We start from the raw sequence: 24,158 nt of genomic DNA, 5'->3' as shown, positions 1-24,158 counted from the left end.
GCTGATACGATCTAGATTGAATACGTGGACGCTGGCGGATTCCCGTTTCCCCGCTTTTTCAGGGGGGTTAATGTAAACGGACAGTGCGTCCGCGAAGAAAACGAGACAGATACGGTCTAGTGTAAACGTAGCCTAAAACAAGTGTTGCCAGGCAAAACAAACCTCGCCTGGCAGCACTTATTTTCTACTTATACGTTGATAATGGTAATATTTCTCGATCATCAGCTGTCAGGTTATAGTCCTATGAAAATCCATGACCTTGAGTGTGACATTTCAAAGTCATTCAAGGTCAAAGATCATGGTGCCAAATGAAAGCCCATATGGCAATTCCTATGAGTTGATAATGGTAAATATCTGTCTACCATCAACTGTTTTCAAATTACAGCCCTCTGAAAATCGATGACCTTGAGTTTGACCTTTCAAGGTCACAGATCATGGTGCCAAATGAAAGGCCATATGGGAGTTCCTGTATGCTCATAGTAGTAAACATCTGTCTATCGGAAACTGTTTTTGAGTTATAATGGAAAACGTTATTTTGACCGAAAGGTTCACCTTTCCGGTGACCTTGACCTTCACCTTGACCCAATTACCCCCAAAATTTAATCAGGTAATCTATGTACCATTGCCCACCTACCCTGAAAATTTGAAGTCAATTGGTGCAACCGTTTAGACGCTCGATTGTTAACAGACGGACACACAAACAAACAAGCAAACAAACAAACAAGGCCAAAGGTCATGGTGCCAAATGAAAGCCCATATATGACTTCCTATATGTTGATAATGATAAACATCTCTCTATCTCTAACCGTTTTCGAGTTATAATGGAAAATATGCAAATTTTAGCAATGACCTTGACACCCCCCCCCCAACTGCTAAGAAAACTATGAGAGATACCCCATCATGCAGCATATAAATGGAAGCAGAATTGAAAGATGAACATTTTGGAATTGGTTATGATGAATATGAAGGAAGATATCGTGAAAAAAAAAACGATTTTGACCTTTTTTGGTGACCTTGACTGGATGACCCTCAAAATATTGGTGGTTCTATTTGAGACCAATGCCCATCTATCCTGAAAGTTTCATGAAGCCTTTTTCCCGTGATGTTGCTAACAAACAAACAAAGAAACCTCACCGAAAACAATACCTCGCCCCCTGGTGGACTCCGTCCCCAGTGAGGTAACAACCATGTCAGAAGTCTATCTCATGGTTGTGGAAGAGATGTTATTGTATTTCAGAAGAGTCAAATTACTGGCCTGCATGAAGCAAAGAAAACAGCTGAGGAAATTACTGGAATTGGGTTAAGAACTGTCCAATGCATTATTAAAACCTGGAAGGATAGTGATGAACTGTCAACTTTACAGAAAAAATGCGGTCGGAATAAAATCTTGACAGACTCGAGATCATTTAAACTCTTGGTGAAGTCGAATCGTAAAAAAATTGACAGTAGAACTCACGGCTATGTTTAATAGTGAAAGTAAGATCATTTCCATGTGCACAATGCGACGAGAACTCACAGGATTGGGACTAAACAGACGTGTGCCCAGCAGAGGTGGACAGTAACGAAGTACATTTACTTGAGTACTGTACTTAAGTACACTTTTTGAGTATCTGTACTTAACTTGAGTGTTATTATTTTTTTGGAAACTTATGACTTTAAATTCACTACATTTGAAAGGCAAATATCGTACTTTTCACTCCACTACATTTCTATCAAGGTCCTGATCAGCTGATGGCAGAATGGAAGGAGGTGGTTCTTCTGGGGAATGCACACACTCATGGCCCATGAACCCATGTTTCAGTTTTCTGAAAGGATTAAAGATTCGTTTCGTTTTAAACATTTGCTTTGTTTGCCGAAAACGAACTACATCACGACCTACAAAATCTCGCCGTCCAGCCTACGGAAGCATATTGAGGGCTATAAACGTTTTATTCCAAGAGAAAGCTTGCAATGAAGTTGTCTGTGCTTTTAGAGCTAGCGATAACGTTGCGATAGCTATGCAGTCTGGTTAGTCAAATAACTTTCTATGGATTTGCCCTCCAAGTTGCCATCGCCTTGTCCACGGCTAACGTTAACACATAGCTAGTTAACTTGGACACTGTTAGTTAGCATGTAAAAATGGAGTTACGCTAGCAAGAATAACATTAACTTATCTGAAGTCCTTTCAGAAACATGTTTTAGCATAATCTTGCCAAATAAACAATGTAGAAATCTTTCTTTTCTAGTAGCATTAGCTACGCAATATGATTTCGAGTCTGAAAAGAGTTTGCTAGCATGTCAGGTGGAGCTTCACTGACTAGCTAGCTTAACGTTAAACCACCATGATGGCACAGCATGCGTTCATTTTGTGAATTCACATTTCTGTCTTTGGTAACGGCATTAGGTTTTGTAAGCGTTGTGGCAATAATGTAACAATGCATTGACAGAAAATGTACTTTTAATACTTAAGTATTTTTAAAAGCAAGTACTTCAGTACTTTAACTTAAGTAAAAATTTGACTGGACAACTTTCACTTGTATCGGAGTAACATTTGACCAGTGGGATCTGTACTTTGACTTAGGTAATGAATTTGGGTACTTTATCCACCTCAGAAGAAAACCACTTCTTAGAAGGCTAACCAGAAGAAAAGCCTTCAATTTGCTAGGGAGCATAAAAATTGGACTCTGGAGCAACGGAAAAAGGTCATGTGGCCAGATGAGTCCAGATTTACTCAATTCCAGAGTGATGGGCACATCAGGGTGAAAAGGGAAGCACATCAAGTGATGCATAGTCACTATACAAGCCTCTGGAGGCAGTGTTATGATCTCTGGTTGTTTCAGTTGGTCAGTTCGAGGCTCAGCAACATTATTTGGCAATAAAATGAAGTCAGCTGACAACCTGAACGTACTGAATGACGAGGTTATCACGTCAACTGATATATATTTTTTTTCTTCTCTGATGGCACAGGCATAAAATTAGGGCTCAAATGATCAAAGAGTGGTTCAGGAATCGTTTTCACACACGAATTGGCCACCACAGAGTCCTGACCTTAACTCCACTGAAAAAGTCTTTGGGATGTGCTGGAGATGATGTTACAGAGTTCAAGTCTCCTGTCATCAAGACAAGATCTCAGTGAAAAATTCATATAACTCAGCATGGAAATAAATGGTGTGATGTTGCATAAGGTTTTTGAAATAATGCCACCGCAAATGCGTGCCAAATCAAAGCGAAAGGCAATCCGACGAAATATTAGCGCGCAACCTTTTTTTGGCCTGGCAGTGTATAACGAGCGTTACAACTGTGCTGCAGGTCATACCCGAGGTTTCACACAATCTTGCAAACTGAAGGACAATGCCCAATCTCTGAAAACTAAACCGTTGATGTAGAGATAAATGTCTGAGGAAAAAGTAATATTAGAAAAATACTTAGGTTACGGTTTTTAACTTTTCTGGAACTAAATGCTATTTTTCCACAAACATCTCCTACAAGAGTGAGTAAATGCAGCTTTTTTTTTTTCCAGATGGTCACAGACAAGTGACGGGATCAGGACACTTCGTCCAATGCCATTTCGTCCAAAGCCTTTTTCATAAGCACTATCAATTATTTTATACGTGCGACAAGATCGAGATACAAACAAACCGTAATTCCAGGTCTTTGAACCAGAATTTTTTTCCTATTGGTTCGTTCCGAACAGAAACGGAATTTTAACGTTTCCGGTTTTGGGTTCCACCATTAAATAGACGTTCCCGAACCGGTTAGAACAAAAAAAATTCATTCCCGGAACGGTTAATTACGTTCCCTGTCAGCTGTTTAAGAAATGGCTATAAAATTATGTCTCTGTCTCATCCAGCTTAAGCCAAATGTAGGCTAATTCTATTACAACCTTCATTAAATAAGACAAGAAATAATTCAAAACAATTATTATTTCAAATGTTGGCGATTTGGATTCTCAGTATGTCTTCCCATCTACACAAACAGAAAAAGTGCCAAAAATGAAAGATAATTCGTTTAGTGTGTTACCAAAGGCTAGTCAGGCCCTATGCATTGATAGGCTAACAGAGGTTAACGTCATTTAATGTTCGCGAGCCTCATTAATGTGGACAAATATATTGATATCGTGTTTGAAATTGACGTTTTTGAATAACGACAGACTGCAATATTTACCTCTTATTTAAGATGTGGAGACGTGATAGTAGTCCACCCTCCCGCTCTCTCCATTCAGTCAGCGAACGTCACACAGGAAGTGAACCCCAGCGGGTCACAGAAACTTGCGCAGGAGAAGAATGACTTTTTTATTTGTAGGCTACGGAAACTGAGGAACGAAATAAAAACCGGTATTAACCGGTTACCATTATTTTTAATAAGCGTTTCTGTTCCGGAACATAAAAAATAATAAAGTTTCTGTTCCATGTGAAATAGAAAAAGTTCCCGGTTTTCGTTTTCGTTCCTTGAACCGGTGCAAAGCCCTGCGTAATTCACTGAAGGGCGTGCATTAAGCACTATCAAAAACACGCAGGCAAACAATCCAAAACGGCAGGCGATCTCGTAAACGTGAAACTAGCGAAAGGTCGGGCGAGGCACAAACAGGCTAAATCAGGCAAAGACAAAAACAGAAACTAAGAACAGGAAACAGGATTGGAAAGCCAGGGAATCTACACGGGAGAATAAGGCTCGGTAATGCGCACTGACGTGATGTAATACTTCGCGCTGAACGTGTGTTTTCTCAGTCTTTATACAGGCACGCTGATGCCTCTTGATCATGCGGAGGTGAGCCTCATTAACAGCGCGGGTGCGAGAGTCCGCTTGGCGCGTGCGCAGTCCGGAGTGCACCCGAGCGGACTCTCGCACACGCGCTGTTAATGAGGCTCACCTCCGCATGATCAAGAGGCATCAGCGTGCCCGTATAAAGACTGAGAAAATGCAAATGTAATTTGGTCTAATGTAAACGATCTCTCCCTACAAGCGGCCCCAGCCGAACGCGTCCGAAGTTGACACTCGCTGATTCCTGTCATTTCCGGTTTCGTTTTGCAAAAATGTGTTTTGCTTCAGTCAAATCCCATTGAGAGTTCCTCCTTTTTTCGAACAAACAAATACCTGAAATATAAAATGATTGATAGTGCGTCTGAAAAAGGCTATGGACGAAATGTCTTAACTATTGGACGAAATGGTCGTTGGATGAAATGACCTGTATCCCAAGTGACATATTTGTACATCCATAAAAAGAAGTCACAGTTGCAAGGGAGTAACTTTGATTTTGACATTGGTGGGGACACAAAAGTGATCCAAGGCAGTTACCAATATTCGTCTGTAGGTGGCAGTAAAGGACCATGGATTTGTTGTATCTAGCCTAGCCTAGTAGTAGTAGAAAGAGGTCTCTGTAAAACGGTGAACGCAGCAGACTCAGCAGCAGACTCAGCGGCTGTCACGCTGTTGATTCTGAAATGCAAGTCGCACATCTGCATGGCCATGCAGTAGCCTACATCTGACTACTTACATTCTGTAAAACCATTAGGTCTATAAATTTAACATTCATTCATCGAGGATATTATCTAACACCAAGTTACATTGCTCCAGCATTCCTTTTCTCTGCAGCTATGCAGTAGCCTAGCTCTGATGCGTCCTGTCACGTTGCTAAACCTGCCTAAGGAGCCGCAACAATACTTTTATGAAGGGTTTCCATACATCAAAAGGATTTTGTTGAGTTTTTAAAGCTCGACGGAAACCCTGCACTTACATTCTTGACTTTGAAGTAGAATGAACGAATGTCTCGTTTCTTGGGAGGGGGGCCGTCATCCATGATACTCAAGTCAGCATGCGAGTCGTAGGGCAAGCATGCATGGACATCGAAGTCCAGCTCAATTTGTAGGCTGACGGAGAGTGGGGGGTGCGTGGGGTAGGTCAGGTGTGTACGTGTGACATATGGGGGGTTGATGGGCGGGTAGTCACGGCTGCTGTGGGAAGTGTGCTGCTTTTACAGCAGATGGAGTGACAGCTGGGATAGCCAACCATGTAAGTTAGCGAGAAACAGGTAGCTAATCAGAGAATGATATCTACATTAGAGGGGGGATTATTAGCAGTGTCATACATTTAACCCTTTGTGTGCCATATAATCATTGCTCAGGTTAGGACATCGGTTTTATTGATCGTGATTACACAGTAGCGGCTGAATATTGGTAGGGACACGTCCCTAGCGTCCCTACCCAAAATTACGCCCTAGAACAGTTGCAAATTTGGCAAAACAAGTTTGTTACAGTTGTGCTGGCTCTACCCTAACGCATAAATAACTGTGCACTCTAGATAAAGTAAGTAGTGCTAGTTAGTACAATACAGTGTAGCAAATCCATCAACTAAAAAAAGGAAAAACACCATTCAGCACTCCAACACTAATCACGGACTACAATGTGAAATCTGACTCAGTAGTAAAAGGACGCCCTTTTCCGTCAAGTAATAAACAACCTCCACGTTCATTAAAGTCGTTCAAATCTTTGACTCGTTTAAAAGCAGCAACTAAAATCAAATAGGAGAGTGTGATGAAGGTGCTGGGGTCATGTCAGTGTTGAGTTCTCGCCTCCAAATCTGTTAAGCACGTTCCAATCTGTTGCTTTGATAATACTGTAGAAAGCGCCGCATCCAAAACACTGTCCAAACTCAAAGACTTGTCATAAGATGTGACTTACACCTGCAGAAGTTTTGCTTCTACATGCCAGTAGGCTTCTCCTTCTGAATTTGGTAGTAGCAGGCCTGCAGTCAGAATGAAAAGTACAGAGAAATTCATTAAAAATGGAATTAATACAATCAGTTCTACAACCAGTATGAAATTAACAACAACAAAAAAAGCACAATACATTTAAGCCTTTTGTCACGATGCCATTTCAAAGACTCCATTTACATTGTTTTATGAATCTTAAAGCTAGACGGCTTTTTGATTTCATAAAATTGGCGAAATTTAGTTCCTTCTGAAATTTGCCATGTGGCAGCGGGGTCGTGGCCGAGCGTCGGTCTGTGAATGGAGGGCGGAGTCAGGGAAGGTGAGTGGTCGTGTCACTACACCTGTTGTCAATTAACGTGGGTTTGTGTCTCCTTCAGTGACCGCGCCCGATAAAAGGAGAGCGAGAAGGGGAGGTCGGTGCCGAAGGCTCGTTGACAGCCTGTATATGTGTATGTGTGTGTGAGAGAGTGAGGGTTTTGTTGGAGCCCTATACTGAAAAGCTATTTGAATAAAAAAAACCTTCAACGTAAACAGCTGCCTGACGTGCTTCTGTGCTCCACCCACACTTGAATCACGCTACATGGTCATTGTGATATATGTTTATTTCTGTAATATCTCACAAAATACCATTCTGTTCTGTGGCTGAGAAGTTATTTAATTTGAGGGGATTCCCGAGCAAATAACACGCATGAAATCACTCGCTTCGCGCAGTCAAGCAGACCGAAAAAAGGGAAGTCCGTGTACAAGTGCATGTGCAGGTTTACCTTTGACCGTGTACTGACAGTTACATCGTTCTGTCGCTAATCAAACTGCTGATCACACCGAGGTGCTCACTGACCGCCGATATTTATTAGTTTGGTCCTGTGTTTCCTTTACTTCGTATATAACATAACGTCTTTTCTTCTCACTTTCTTTCCGTTACTGTGGTCGGTCTTTCACGTTTCATTCACACACTCACGTCCGCCATTATTCTCTCCTGTTTCAAATTTGTATCCCACAATGCCTTGTGCGAACAGGGAAAGCCCACCACGTGATACATGACGTAGTATCTTGTATTGTGTCATGGTGAAGCAGGAAAAAATAACGGAGAATTTAGGGCCATGTGGGGGAAACCAGAGCACCCAGAGGAAACCCACGCAGACACGGGGAGAACATGCGAACTCCACACAGAAAGGCCCTCATCAGCCACTGGGCTCGAACCCGAACCTTCTTGCTGTGAGGTGACAGTGCTAACCACTACACTGCTGTGCCATCCATTTCTGCATTTCAAGCCTGCAACACATTCCAAAAAAGTTGGGACGAGAGCAATTTATGGCTAGTAATGAGGTAAAACAATTAAAGGGGTCCAAAATATAACACATACAGTTGCTGATGTGACAAAGTAACTTATTCATAAGTATTCTATCAAATTTATGTACTAGAAAACAACGAAATATCTTGGTAATTGTAAATATAATACTTTATTAATAGTCGGTACGCTAAACCGCACAAGAGTCGCCATTTTTAAAAGACCGTGACGTCAGCGCTACCCACTGCACTAGTGGAACTCGTGTAATCATGGCGTCGGGCGCATCAAGTGAAAGCGACAGCTCTGTCGAATCGTACGAAGAGATCCCGCAAGACACACTGCAAGCAGGCTATGGCTTAGAAGGGTACCAGTTTGAACCTAGGAGAGGTACTCTCGACTCCGGTGATGACGAAATAAGAGAAGAAAGCTCGGATGACGATGAGGATGAGACCGATACTGATGCTGAGCGTGGGGCAGAGCGTCTGTGTGCAGGTGACACGGCGTGGTGCTCGTGCGGAAAATGTAACGTGGAGTTGCTCACGAGTCCAGCAGAATTTATTTGCTGCAATGAGACAGGCGCCACCCGTGGACTTGCGAAATCGTCGCAAGAGGCAGAAACCGGTATTTCCAACCTCAATGAGCCATACTGTTTATTTACAACTGGGCACATACATACGTCATAAGTGTTACGCAGAGAAAATTAAGGTGCATTCTGATTGGATAAAATTAATATCATGGCGGGCTGTTCAAACTGCGGAAATAGTTTGCTCGAGCTACTTTCAAAACACTATAACTTTCCAACCTTAGAACAAAAAACTTTTGTAAGACTTGAATAAGGTTCGTCATTGTGTGTTTTATTGTTATATTTACTCTATATATTGCCCTCTGTTCCCCTTTAAATAACGTGAGCTGAAACCGGCGATGTCAACAGGTGATTGTATTCATGATATGGTACAAAATTAACATCCAGGAAAGGCCTGGTCTTTGAGGAGCAAAGATGAGCTGAGGATCTCCAGTTTGTCAAAGAATGTGTGAAAAAATGATTGAAATGTTTAAAAACAACGTTCCTCAAAGAAAGATACAAAGGGATTTGGATATTTCACCCTCTACGGTGCACAGCATCATTAAATGATTCAAGGAATCTTGAGGAGTTTCTTTGTATAAACGGCAAGGGCGCAAGCCTAAGCTGAACACCCGTGATCTCTGATCCCTCAGACTGCGCTGTGTCAAGAACCGTCATTCATCTACAGCTGATATAACCACATGGGCTTGGGATTACTTTGGTAAACCTTTGTTAAGCTCTACGATACAGAGTTACGTCCACAAATGACAGTTAAAACTTTACTGTGCAAAAAGGAAGCCTTCTGTTAACTGTGTCCAGAAGTGCCATTGACTTCTCTGGGCTCGAAGGCATCTGGGACCATCGCAGTGTAGCCTGGGCCCGCCCATCCTAAGCGTGACGCAACACGAGGACCTGTTCCGAGCTTAGTCTGGCCAGGCAGGCTATCTACAGCATTTCCAAGCTCCCGAAAAATCGGGAACCAATCAACTTTGAGCATCTCCAACGGCCCTGGGTAGAGGTGTGTTCAAGGCAGTGACGTAGTAGAACTGCGACCGGAAGCCATAGATTGTTTACAGAATCTATGCCGGAAGCGCTTCATTCACATCACGAACATGGAACAGCGGCAAGCCTTTAACACAGCGGTAGATGCTGTATTGAAAGCATTCAACGGGAAGTTCTCATTGAAAACGGAGCAAAGAGCAGCCCTGGAGGTATTTATCTTCTTCCTGTTACTCAAGCAGTTTCCGTCGCGTCACATACGTCAGAGGAAAGAGTGATGTGATTGGTTTAAGCTTCGTCACAGCCTTTTCTGGCTTCGACCAGTAGCAAACTGAGGCATTTCAGGGAGGCGGGTCAACCACGGGCTCTGGGAAACAGTTTGGCTTAATAGCTTGGCCAGACCAAATGCTCGGAGAGCTTTGAAGTCGCGTTAGCCAGGCTAATCGCAGTGTGGAAACTGAATACAGAAGAATTAGTATTTCAGGCCTTTTTTTTTTGTAAGAAATGGACACCGTGTGCTCTGGACCAAAGATGAAAAAGACCATCCAGACTGTTACCAGCAACAAGTCTAAAAGCCAGGATCTGTCATGGTATGGGGTTGTGTCAGTGCCCTTGGCAAAGGTAACTTACACTTGTGTGGTGGCAGCATTAATGCAGAAAAGTACATTGAGATTTTGGAGCAGCATATGCTGCCTTCAAGACGACATCTTTTCCAGGGAGATTTCAGTAAGACAATGGGTAAGACCAGTAAGACCACATTCTGCACACATTACAAAGGCGTGGCTGTGGAAGAGGGTGTCTGTCTCCCCTGTCTCCGATAATGTGTGGTGAATTTTGAAATGAAAAATATGACAACGACGACCCTGTACTGTTCCACACTTTAAGACCTGTTTGCGGGAAAAATGGGAAAAAATAACACCTGAAATGCTTCATCACTTGGTGTTTTCAGTCCCTAAACATCCTTTAAGTGTTGTGAGAAGGAATGGCAACATTATAAAGTGGTAAATGCTTTACCGTCCCAACTTTTTTTGAAAAATCAAAACTGAAATAAGTGTTTATTTTGGAAAACAACAACAATAAAATTCATGAAGTAAAACATCAAATAATGTGCTGCTGTATTGTTTGAGTGCAATACGGATCAAAGATTATTTACAAATCATTATTTTCAGTTTTAATATCAATTTCAACATACTGTCCCAACCTGTTCTGATTTGGGGTTGTAAATAAATGAAATGATTTTTTTCACGATCCGGTTTCCATCAAATCGTGCGCTCCGATTGGCTCGCGAGCGGTCCGGAATCCTACGATCCGGACCCCGGTTACGGACCTTTGGCGACTCACTCGTTCACAACAACAACAACAAACGTAGCAATTTTTGTCAACATTTATTTTCACATTTCTCAGGAGAACAGCATTAATTTTACAGCATGGATAGCGATAACGACAGTGCTCATAGCGAAAGCGAGTTTTACTACCCTGAGGAAGAAGAAATAAAAGAAAACATTTCAGGAGAAAGCCGAAAACGAGCTTGTAGCAGGTTTGTTCTAAATATGGTTTCCCTTTCGGGCGCTCTCATTATCTGTTAGAATTTGGTAAAGAAAAAATAAATGTATTATTTACCAGCTTAAGGTCGGTCTGTATCATGAAATACTGTGACATCGGCCTTAAATACTGACCTTGGCCCAGAGGGCCTCAGTCAGTACTTTCAAGACCTTGGTTACGGTATTCCACGACACGGACCTCCCAGCTGGTAAATAATATATATTTATTTTTTCGCGGTCCGGTTTCCATCAAATCCTGTGCTCTGATCAGCTGGCGAGCGGGTCCGTATCCTACGATACGGACCCCGGTTATAGACCCCGGTTACGGACCTCTAGCAACTCGCTTGTTCACAGCTACAACAAACATAGTAGCAATTTTTGTCAACATTTATTTTCACATTTCTCAGGAGAATAGCATTAATTTTACAGCATGGATAGCGATAACGACAGTCTTCACAGCGAAAGCGAGTTTTACTACCCTGAGGAAGAAGAAATAAAATTTCAGGAGAAAGCTAAAAACCTCTAACTGTTGCTAACGCCAAGCAAAAACATGGCTGAATCCTGAATGACTCAATTTTGTATAAATAGGGGACTACATAGGCGGCAAAATGTAGTTTCTTTCCTGCCATGGAAGTGCACTTGTATACTGCGGAGGAAGAAATTTGCATTACAGCCGTGAATGAGGATTCAAAACCTCGGCTCGTTTTCCTTTACGGGCGCTCTCATTTTCTGTTAGAATTTGGTAAAGAAAGAAAATATTATTTACCAGCTTAAGGTCGGTCCGTATGGTGAAATACCGTGACCTCGGCCTTAAATACTGACCTCAGCCCAGAGGGCCTCGCTCAGTACTTTCAAGACTTTGGTCATGGTATTTCACGATACGGACCTCCCAGCTGGTAAATAACACACACACACACACATTATATATATATATATATATATATATATATATATATACACACACACACACAGCACACAGTGGTGTGAAAAAGTGTTTGCCCCCTTCCTGATTTTTTTTTTTTTTTTACGTTTGTCACACTTAAATGTTTCAGATCATCAAAGAATTTAAATATTAGACAAAGATAACACAAGTAAACACAAAATGCAGTTTTTAAATGAAGGTTTTTATTATTCAGGGGGAAAAAATAATCCAAACCTACATAACCCTGTGTGAAAAAGTGATTGCCCTCTAAACCTAATAACTGCTTGGGCCACCCTTAGCAGCAATAACTGCAATCAAGCATTTGCGATAACTGGCAATGAGTCTTTTACAGCGCTGTGGGGGAATTTTGGCCCACTCATCTTTGCAGAATTGTTGTAATTCAGCCACATCGGAGGGTTTTCGAGCACAAACCGCCTTTTTAAGGTCATGCCACAGCATCTCAATCGGATTCAGGTCAGGACTTTGACTAGGCCACTCCAAAGTCTTCATTTTGTTTTTCTGATCATTGTCCTGCTGCAGAACCCAAATGTGCTTCAGCTTGAGGTCACGAACAGATGGCCGGACATTCTCCTTCAGGAGTTTTTGGTAGACAGCAGAATTCATGGTTCCATTTACCACAGCAAGTCTTCCAGGTCCTGAAGCAGCAAAACAGCCCCAGACCATCACACTACCACCACCATATTTTACTGTTGGTATGATGTTCCTTTTCTGAAATGCTGTGTTACTTTTACGCCAGATGTAATGGGACATGCACCTTCCAAAACGTTCAACTTTTGTCTCGTCAGTCCACAGAGTATTTTCCCAAAAGCCTTGGGGATCATCAAGATGTTTTCTGGCAAAACTGAGACGAGCCTTTATGTTCTTTTTGCTCAGCAGTGGTTTTCATCTTGGAACTCTGCCATGCAGGCCATTTTTGCCCAGTCTCTTTCTTATGGTGGAGTCATAAACACTGACCTTAACGGAGGCAAGTGAGGCCTGCAGTTCTTTGGATGTTGTTGTGGGGTCTTTTGTGACCTCTTGAATGAGTCGTCGCTGCGCTCTTGGGGTAATTTTGGTCGGCCGGCCACTCCTGGGAAGGTTCACCATTGTTCCATGTTGTCGCCATTTGTGGATAATGGCTCTCACTGTGGTTCGCTGGAGTCCCAAAGCTTTAGAAATGGCTTTATAACTTTTTCCAGACCGATAGATCTCAATTACTTTGTTTCTCATTTGTTCCTGAATTTCTTTGGATCGCAGCATGATGTCTAGCTTTTGAGGATCTTTTGGTCTACTTCACTTTGTCAGGCAGGTCCTATTTAAGTGATTTCTTGATTGAGAACAGGTGTGGCAGTAATCAGGCCTGGGTGTGGCTCGAGAAATTGAACTCAGCTTTCCAAAGATGTGATAAACTACAGTTAAATTGTGTTTTAACGGGGGGGGGGGGAATCACTTTTTCACACAGGGTCATGTAGGTTTGGATTTTTCCCCCCTTAATAATAAAAACCTTCATTTAAAAACTGCATTTTGTGTTTACTTGTGTTATCTTTGTCTAATATTTAAATTTTTTGATGATCTGAAACATTTAAGTGTGACAAACATGCAAAAAAATAAGAAAAAAAGGAAGGGGGCAAACACCTTTTCACACCACTGTGTGTGTGTATATATATATATATATATATATATATATATATATATATATATATATATATATAGTGATTCCACGCTTATGGGTACTGAAATGGGGACATGAACTTATTTTTAAAAATTCACTTAAAACCATTTCTTTTTTTTACCATCAGGTCACAAAACATGTAATCTTTAATGAATGATATGTTAAAAGATAACTTTAATTTTCTGAGATGTAATAAAAACATATTTATATGCCAAAGTCAAGCCTATGAGTTCCAAAATGATGTCTGTTACATTACTTCTGTTACGATTGTCCATCTCGCGTCCGTTACAAATTAATTACAATCTAGCTATATACCATGTTAATCTTATTGAAAGAATGTGTATGTTTATTCTACTACATGTTTATTAATTATATTTGCTAAAACATCACCTTCCTCTGTTTCAAAAAGTAATTCTACATTGTTAAAATTGAGAATATATATGTCCACAACACTTCTGTTACGTTCTGACTTTGGCATATAAATATGTTTTTATTACATCTCAGAAAATTAAAGTTATCTTTTAACATATCATTCATTAAAGATTACATGTTTTGTGACCTGATGGTAAAAAAAGAAATGGTTTTAGGTGAATTTTTAAAAATAAGTTCATGTCCCCATTTCAGTACCCATAAGTGTGGAATCACTCATCTCATCTCATCTCATTATCTCTAGCTGCTTTATCCTTCTACAGGGTCGCAGGCAAGCTGGAGCCTATCCCAGCTGACTACGGGCGAAAGGCGGGGTACACCCTGGACAAGTTGCCAGGTCATCACAGGGCTGACACATAGACACAGACAACCATTCACACATCTTCACATTCACACCTACGGTCAATTTAGAGTCACCAGTTAACCTAACCTGCATGTCTTTGGACTGTGGGGGAAACCGGAGCACCCGGAGGAAACCCACGCGGACACGGGGAGAACATGCAAACTCCACACAGAAAGGCCCTCGCCGGCCCTGGGGCTCGAACCCAGGACCTTCTTGCTGTGAGGCGACAGCGCTAACCACTACACCACCGTGCCGCCCGGAATCACTCATATATATGTAAAATTTAACAGCTGGGAGGTCTATGATACATACTTTGAGAGTGGTGAACATGAGTCCGAGTTCTCCATGCTGTAGAGCAGGATCCATCAAGTCCTCTATGAGGCTCACTTCAGAGCCAAGGTTTCTGATCCTGAATTCACACAGAGAGATACCACAGGAAGGAAAATGCACTGAACACTATTATTTTAGTAAATCTATTTTGGTTTTAAGGACGGTTAATCTATGTACATTTTGTAAAATTTAATCAAAAGACACTCAGTTGAACCTTGTTTAAATGTTGTCTCACTATGTACAGTTGCAGCTTATAAAATATCTAACATTTCAAAATGAACACACTGTCAAATTAGAAACTGAAACTCTAGATTAAAGCTTACACAAACCAGCACATAACAGAACCCGAGGCTGTGATGTGCAAATCATACCGTGCACGGAGAACTACATAGAGGAACACTGGGAAAAGGTCATCCATGCACCACAGGAAACCCTGGCCCAACATGGCATGCACTTCCTGTGTGATGTCCTCAAAGGTCAGCTGGAGGACCTGAAGCTTATCTGCAGGAGTGAAAGTTGTGCTGAAGAAAGAGAACAAAATGGCATCCCAAATAAGAGCTGAAGTCAAACTGTTGCCCAAAAATCATGTCACACACAATATATACGCAAGTGTGGTGTGTGTCTTTGGCTACGTCCACATTAATACGTTTTAGTTGTAAAAGGACAAAGGTCTTCATCCAGACAAGGATTTTATCTCCATATCAGAAATAATCTCCGTCAATACTAGCATGCCTGACAATGCATATCGCATGACCACTCCCTTACACTGGGCATGCGTGTACCGGTATAAACCACTGATGCTGCTTTTTTTGTTCTGGAAAAGGGTCAAGTGACAGAGCGTGATGAATCAAGGAAGGATACATCATGACTGATAAGATCAGGAAGCAAAATATGGGTGTCTGCATCATCATTTTCAAACGTCTCCATTTTTGCCCTACACTACCCTGGAATTTTCAAACCACAACAGCATTTCCAAAAAAGCTGGGACGCTGTGTAAACTGGAAATAAAAACAGAAAGTGATGATTTGCAAATCATGGAAACCCTATATTTCATTGAAAATAGTACACAAACAGCATATCAAATGTTGAAACTGAGAAATCATATTGTTTTTCGAAAAATATACACTCATTTTGAATTTAATGCTAGCAACACATATTTAAACAAGAGTGCTCTGACAGTGCAATATCCCCCGCTGGTAATTATGCCATAACTCTGGTAAAATGCGACTGAATTGAACAAAATTGCAATATGTGTATTATTAACATATAACAACGAATCCTGTCAGGTTTCATGAAATTCCTCTAAAAGTTGTGAGAGGAGTTGATTTCAGAAAGTGAGTACCCTTCCAGGGACGGATGGACATCACCACGACATAATCGCCTTTTGGCCAGTGGGGGATAAAAATTGTTAGGGAAGTTGATTTCAGAAAGCAAGCACACCTTGATGAAATTGCCAAAGTAAAAGTTTGTTAATAATCAAGGGCATAACTCTGGTAAAATTTCCCCAAATTAAACGAAATGTTAATATGCGTATAACTGTCATATAACAAAGCCTTTTGCAAAGTTTGGTGAAATTCCTCCACAAATTGTGAGAGTTGATTTCAGAAGAACGTTCACCCTCATGAAATTGCCAAAGTACAAGTTATTTAATCAAGGGTCAAAACTGGTAAAATTTTCAAAAAACGAAATTAAATCGCCCCCTCCTAGAACTGCCACCTTATTGTGGTGGAGGGGTTTGTGTGCTTGAATGATCGTAGGAGCTATGTTGTCGGGGGCATTACGCCCCTGTTAGGGTTTCCCAAGGCAGACAGGTCCTAGGTGACAGGCCAGACCAACAGCAGTTCACCAAACCCCCTTATGGAAATGAAAAAATCAAGGACCGTGACGTCGCCCGGTATGGCACAGCCGGGGCCCCACCCTGGAGCCAGGCCCAGGGTTGGGGCTCGTATGCGAGCGCCTGGTGGCCGGGCCTTTGCCCACGGGGCCCGGCCGGGCTCAGCCCGAAGTGGTGACGTGGGCCTGACCTCCTGTGGGTTCACCACCTACAGAGGTAGCCGTAGGGGGCCGGTGCAGTGTGGATTGGGCGGCAGTCGAAGGCAGGGGCCTCGATGACCTGATCCCTGAACACAGTGGCTAGCTGTTGGGACATGGAATGCCACTTCGCTCGGGGGGAAAGAGCCTGAGCTTGTGCGGGAGGTTGAGAGGTACCAGCTAGAGATAGTCGGGCTCACCTCCACGCACAGCTTGGGTTCCGGAACCCAGCTCCTCGAGAGGGGCTGGACTCTCTACTTCTCTGGAGTCGCCCATGGTGAGCGGTGGCGGGCTGGTGTGGGCTTGCTTATAGCTCCCCAGCTCAGCCACCATGTGTTGGAGTTTACCCCAGTGAACGAGAGGGTCGCCTCTCTGCGCCTTCGGGTCAGGGAAAGGGCTCTTGCTGTTGTTTGTGCCTACGGGCCGAATAGTAGCATAGAGTATCCGGCCTTCTTGGAGTCCCTGGGAGAGGTACTGAGAGGTGCTCAGACTGGGGACTCCATTGTTCTACTGGGGGACTTTAACACTCACGTGGGCAACGACAGTGACACCTGGAGGGGTGTGATTGGGAGGAATGGCCTCCCCGATCTGAACCCGAGTGGTGTTTTGCTATTGGACTTCTGTGCTAGTCACGGTTTGTCCATAACGAACACCATGTTCGAGCATAGGGGTGTCCATAAGTGCACGTGGCACCAGGACACCTTAGGTCGGAGGTCGATGATCAACTTTGTTGTCATTTCATCTGATCTCCGGCCCTATGTCTTGGACACTCGGGTGAAGAGAGGGACTGAGCTGTCAACCAATCACCACCTGGTGGTGTGTTGGATCCGCTGGTGGAGGAGGAAGCCAGACAGACCTGGCAGGCCCAAACGTATGGTGAGGGTCTGCTAGGAACGTCTGTCAGGGAGGTCTTTAACTCCCACCTCCGGGAGAGTTTCTCCCAGCTTCCGAGGGAGGCGGGGGACATTGAGTCTGAGTGGACCATGTTCTCTGCCTCCATTGTCAACGCGGCTGTTCAGAGCTGTGGCCGCAAAGTCTCCGGTGCCTGTCGGGGCGGCAATCCCCGAACCCGGTGGTGGACACCGGAAGTAAGCTGAAGGAGTCCTATCGGGCCATATTGGCCTCAGGGACTCCTGAGGCAGCTGACGGGTATTGGCAGGCCAGGCGTGCCACAGCTCGGGCAGTTGCAGAGGCAAAAACTCGGAACTGGGAGGAGTTCGGTGAGGCCATGGAGGAGGACTATCGGTTGGCCTTGAGGAAATTCTGGCAAGCCATCCGGCACCTCAGGAGGGGGAAGCAGTACTCTGCCAACACTGTTTACAGTGCGGGTGGGGAGCTGTTGACCTCGACTGGGGATATTGTCGGGTGGTGGAAGGAATACTTCGAGGATCTCCTCAATCCCACCGTCACGTCTTCCATTGAGGAAGTGGAAGCTGATGACTCAGAGGTGGACTCGTCCATTACACAAGCTGAAGTCACTGAGGTGGTTTGCAAGCTCTTCGGTGGCAAGGCACCGGGGGTGGATGAGATCCGGCCTGAGTATCTCAAGTCTCTGGATGTTGTGGGGCTGTCTTGGCTGACACGCCTCTGCAACATCGCGTGGCGGTTGGGGACAGTGCCTCTGGAGTGGCAGACCGGGGTGGTGGTCCCTCTTTTTAAGAAAGGGGACCGGAGAGTGTGCTCCAATCATAGGGGAATCACACTTCTCAGCCTCCCAGGGAAGGTTTACTCCAGGGTACTGGAGAGGAGAATTCAGCCAATAGTCGAACTTTGGATCCAGGAGGAACAATGTGGTTTTTGTCCTGGTCATGGAACACTGGACCAGCTTTATACCCTTCATAGGGTGCTCGAGGGTTCATGGGAGTTTGCCCAACCAGTCCACATGTGCTTTGTGGATCTGGAGAAGGCATTCGACCGTGTCCCTCATGGTATCCTGTGGGGGGTGCTTCGGGAGTATGGGGTTCGGGGCTCTTTGTTAAGGGCTGTTCGGTCCCTGTACAAACGGAGCAGGAGTCTGGTTCGCATTGCCAGCAGTAAGTCAGACCTGTTCCCAGTGCATGTTGGACTCCGGCAGGGCTGCCCTTTTGTCACCGGTTCTGTTCATAATTTTTATGGACAGAATTTCTAGGTGCAGCCAGGGGCCGGAGGGAATTCTGTTTGGGAACCACAGGATTTCATCTCTGCATTTTGTGGATGATGTCCTGTTGGCTTCTTCAAACCAGGACCTTCAGCATGCACTGGGGCGGTTTGCAGTCGAGTGTGAAGCAGCTGGGATGAGAATCAGCACCTCCAAGTCTGAGGCCATGGTTCTCGACTGGAAAAGAGTGGCTTGCCCTCTTCAGGTTGGTGGAGAAGTCCTGCCTCAAGTGGAGGAGTTTAAGTATCTCGGGATCTTGTTCACGAGTGAAGGAAGGATGGAGCGTGAGATCGACAGGCGGATCGGTGCAGCCTCCGCTGTGATGCAGTCGCTTTACTGGTCTGTCGTGGTGAAGAAGGAGCTGAGCCCAAAGACGAAGCTCTCGATTTACCGGTCGATCTACGTTCTGACACTCACCTATGATCATGAGCTTTGGGTAATGACCGAAAGAACAAGATCACGGATACAAGCGGCCGAAATGAGTTTCCTTCGCAGGGTGGCTGGGCGCTCCCTTAGAGATAGGGTGAGAAGCACAGTCACTCGGGAGGAGCTCGGAGTAGAGCCACTGCTCCTCCACATCGAGAGGAATCAGCTGAGGTGGCTTGGGCATCTCTTTCGGATGCCTCCTGGACGCCTCCCTGGGGAGGTGTTCCAGGCATGTCCCCCCGGGAGGAGGCCCCGGGGAAGACCCAGGACATGCTGGAGGGACTATGTCTCTCGGTTGGCCTGGGAACGCCTCGGTGTTCTTCCCGAGGAGCTGACCGAGGTGTCTAGGGAGAGGGAAGTTTGGGCTTCCATGCTCAGACTGCTGCCTCCGCGACCCAGCCCCGGATAAGCGGAAGAAAATGAGATGAGATGAGATGAGAAATTAAATCGCAATATGCACATTACTGTCACATAACGAAGCCTTTTGGCAAGCTTTGAGAAATTCGTCCAAAAATTGTGACAGGAGTTGATGTCAGAAGGCAAGCACACCTTCATGAAATTATGAAAGAACAAGGTTGTTAATTAAGGGCCACAACTCTGTTAAAATGAGACCAAACTGAATAAAATAACAATATGCGTACTACTGACATATAACAAGGCCTTTTGACAAGTTTGGTTAAATTCCTCCAAAAAATGTGAGGAGTTGATTTCAGAAGACAGGCACACCTTCATGAAATTGTGAAAGTACAAGATTGTTAATCAAGGGCTGTAGCGCTGGTAAAATGTGACCCAATTTAATGAAATTACAATATGCTTTCTACCGACATATAACAAGGCCTTTTGCCAAGTTTGGTGAAATTCCTCCAAAGATTGTGTGAGAGGAGCTGATTTCAGAAGGAAAACACTCTCATGAAATTGTCAAATTATAATTTTGTTAATCAAGGCCTTAACTCTGTTAAAATGTGACCGAATTTAATGAAATTACAATATCCGTATTCCCGACGTATAAGAATCCTGCCAAGTTTCGTGAAATTCCTCCAAAAATTGTGAGTTGATTTCAGAAGGTGAGCACCCTTCCTGGGATGGACGGATGGACATCGCCACGACATAATCCTGCTTCGGGCCTTTCGGCCAGCGGGAGATAAAAACTCCAGAGTAGTGTGGATGCCAGGCGTAAACATAGCAAAAATTATGTTTTAAAACTAAAACGTGTTAATGTGAACATAGCCTTTATTTACCTGATCTGTTGCAGAGTCTCCACAGCAGTAGCAAAGCAAGCATTCATACTGCTCGGCAGCACCTGTCACATTTTTACAAAGAATACTTAGAGATGCGCAATTTTAAGCTTGCATGTCCATTATTTGTCACCATTTAAACTGGTGTTTTTTCATCTTGTAAACAAATTTTTACGTTTTAAACTCCTTTTCTATAAAACCTTATACTCACATCCTTTATCTCTCCTAACACTGAAATCGAGACTGGCCAGAATTTTCTAAAAAATGAAAAAGAAACAAAAGACCCGTTTTCATATTTGTAGTGAATGTAGTTCAGAGATAGTGGACTCTCTCTTTAAGAAGACATCATTGAGTAAGTGTGTGCTGTAATGATAGGGGAACTGCCAGTGTGTGCTAAAAGCATGTGGGTTTGTGTGTGTGTGTCTGTTTAAATCACGCACTGAGGCACCCCTAGGAAGGTGAGCAAAGACAAGTCGGGCTGTTTGTTGAGGCGTAACAAACACTCCCAGTACACCTCCTCCTCCCGCTCTCTCTCCTGCGTGTACAGTGTGAAGAGAGGAGGATAGAGACGAGGTAACAAAACAGGAAGCAGCAAAGTAGTGCTACTCACAATCCAGCTGCAACACACAAACACAAAATACACACTTGTTTAAATTTACCACATAGAACAATCAATTAATCAGAAAGGCATAGTCAGTTCTTCAACAGTGAAGATCAACTCCATCTGTGATCAAGTTCTTCTCATTGTTTAGTTATAAACTAAGGAGCCCTGGAGATCATTTAAATGCAGGTGTACTTTTTCCCCAAACAGGCTATGATAATCATCAACACCGTTGTTATGGTCTTACCCCTGCTGGCTGGAATCTGAGCGTGTGCTGCTGGTCAGAAAGTCACTGACCCTCCTCTCTGAGTCAGGGATAAAGCCACCCTCTTGGGGAAGGCCAGGAAATAGAAATCTGGCAGGCAGAAATTGATAGATTCAAGAGTTTACTGAAAACATTTTTTTATTAGGTTGGCTTTTTATTAGTTCTTATGAAGCTATCGAATAGAAGCTAAGGAATATTATTATTATTATTATTATTAGTGAATTTATTATATATTTAGTATGTTACCGGGGGGTGTCCCCCATTAGGTACATTTATCTTGAATATCTTTGTTGGATATGAGTGATTCCACGCTTATGGGTACTGAAATGGGGACATGAACTTATTTTTAAAAATTCACCTAAAACCATTTCTTTTTTTTTACCATCAGGTCACAAAACATGTAATCTTTAATGAATGATATGTTAAAAGATGACTTTAATTTTCTGAGATGTAATAAAAACATATTTATATGCCAAAGTCAGAACGTAACAGAAGTGTTGCGGACATATCTCATCTCATCATCTCTAGCCGCTTTATCCTTCTACAGGGTCGCAGGCAAGCTGGAGCCTATCCCAGCTGACTACGGGCGAAAGGCGGGGTACACCCTGGACAAGTCGCCAGGTCATCACAGGGCTGACACATAGACACAGACAACCATTCACACTCACATTCACACCTACGGTCAATTTAGAGTCACCAGTTAACCTAACCTGCATGTCTTTGGACTGTGGGGGAAACCGGAGCACCCGGAGGAAACCCACGCGGACACGGGGAGAACATGCAAACTCCGCACAGAAAGGCCCTCGCCGGCCCCGGGCCTCGAACCCAGGACCTTCTTGCTGTGAGGCGACAGCGCTAACCACTACACCACCGTGCCGCCCGTTGTGGACATATATATTCTCAATTTTAACAATGTAGAATTACTTTTTGAAACATAGGAAGGTGATGTTTTAGCAAATATAATTAATAAACATGTGTAGGAGAATAAACATACACATTCTTTCAATAAGATTAACATGGTATATAGCTAGATTGTAATTAATTTGTAACAGACGCGAGATGGACAATCGTAACAGAAGTAATGTAACAGACATCATTTTGGAACTCATAGGCTTGACTTTGGCATATAAATATGTTTTTATTACATCTCAGAAAATTAAAGTTATCTTTTAACATATCATTCATTAAAGATTACATGTTTTGTGACCTGATGGTAAAAAAAGAAATGGTTTTAGGTGAATAAGTTCATGTCCCCATTTCAGTACCCATAAGCGTAGAATCACTCATATAGGATGGTTATCATTGCTATTTTACAGTAGGATGTTTTAATATTCATAGATTTATAGTAACCATAGGGCGTTTTACCAGAGGACATTACTATGAGCTATTTTATGTCTTTGTCATATTTTATCTCATCTCATCTCATTATCTCTAGCCGCTTTATCCTTCTACAGGGTCGCAGGCAAGCTGGAGCCTATCCCAGCTGACTACGGGCGAAAGGCCTGGACAAGTCGCCAGGTCATCACAGGGCTGACACATAGACACAGACAACCATTCACACTCACATTCACACCTACGCTCAATTTAGAGTCACCAGTTAACCTAACCTGCATGTCTTTGGACTGTGGGGGAAACCGGAGCACCCGGAGGAAACCCACGCGGACACGGAGAGAACATGCAAACTCCGCACAGAAAGGCCTTCGCCGGCCACGGGGCTCGAACCCAGACCTTCTTGCTGTGAGCGCTAACCACTACACCACCGTGCCGCCCTACATTTGATCATATTGTTATATAAATTTGCACAAAAGAAACATATTTTTATTTTTATTATTATTATAGAAACTGGAACAATGATCTTGTCAGTGCTGCCTGCTGCCATTATAGAAAAAATATTTTCCACCCCCAAAGTTGATAACTTTCCAAAAACAGCACATATTTTTAGCATTTTAGACCTTTTTTTTTTAACACAGCAATCTTTCAATGCTAAGATGTTTTTTTATTTATTAAAGAACATCACTGTCATATCCATTTACAGTCACACTCAATTTTGTGGAACATTTACATCTACACATTGCATAACTTGTCATTCCTTCATCAGCCTCCCTTTTTTTTCTCTCTTGAAGTTAATACAGTAACAAAATACAGCTTGTCTTGTTGCGTTTTTTTTTTTTTAACCCTCCAAAGCTCCAGCCATCCATCATCCATAACCGCTTATTCTGTGCAGGGTTGTGGGCAAGCTGGAGCCTATCCCAGCTGACTATGGGCAAGAGGCGGGGTACACCCTGGACAAGTCGCCAGATCATCACAGGGCTGACGCATAGAAACACACAACCATTCACACTCTCACTCACACCTAAAGTCAATTTAGAGTCACCAATTAGCCTAACCTGCATGTCTTTGGGGGAAACCAGAGCACCTGAAGGAAACCCATGCAGACTCCACACAGAAAGGCCCCCGTCAGCCACTGGGCTCAAACCCAGAACCTTCTTGTTGCGAGGTGACAGTGCTAACCACTACACCACCGTGTCGCCCCTCCAAAGCTCTCCATCCTAAAGATTTTCCCATGTCAGACAAAGTAAAGAAACAGATTTACCTCTAACTGTAACAAAACACTGACACTGGAGGCTCCTTCCATAATTGTTAACATTACTAACACGGAAAGAAAAATTTCTACATATCAATTTCGTCA

General features: G+C 43.3%; 1 protein-coding gene across 2 annotated transcripts in view; it reads right to left on the bottom strand.

The window, feature by feature from the left end:
- Nucleotides 1–4,826: 4,826 nt before the first annotated feature.
- Nucleotides 4,827–24,158, bottom strand: part of als2a (alsin Rho guanine nucleotide exchange factor ALS2 a) — a 101,267-nt gene continuing 81,935 nt past the window's right edge. For both annotated transcript variants that reach the window (XM_060930152.1, XM_060930153.1), the window contains 7 exons: nt 21,452–21,559; nt 21,044–21,220; nt 20,815–20,860; nt 20,607–20,668; nt 15,146–15,295; nt 14,757–14,853; nt 4,827–6,720 (listed from right to left, as the gene is read on the bottom strand). In XM_060930152.1, coding sequence (XP_060786135.1) covers nt 6,676–6,720; nt 14,757–14,853; nt 15,146–15,295; nt 20,607–20,668; nt 20,815–20,860; nt 21,044–21,220; nt 21,452–21,559 — 685 coding nt within the window. In that variant the 3' untranslated portion in view covers nt 4,827–6,675. The remainder of the gene's footprint in view (nt 6,721–14,756; nt 14,854–15,145; nt 15,296–20,606; nt 20,669–20,814; nt 20,861–21,043; nt 21,221–21,451; nt 21,560–24,158) is intronic.

The sequence above is a fragment of the Neoarius graeffei genome, chromosome 9, assembly GCF_027579695.1.
Source record: "Neoarius graeffei isolate fNeoGra1 chromosome 9, fNeoGra1.pri, whole genome shotgun sequence".
NCBI lineage: Eukaryota > Metazoa > Chordata > Actinopteri > Siluriformes > Ariidae > Neoarius > Neoarius graeffei.
This window is presented reverse-complemented; position numbering and strand designations above follow the sequence as displayed.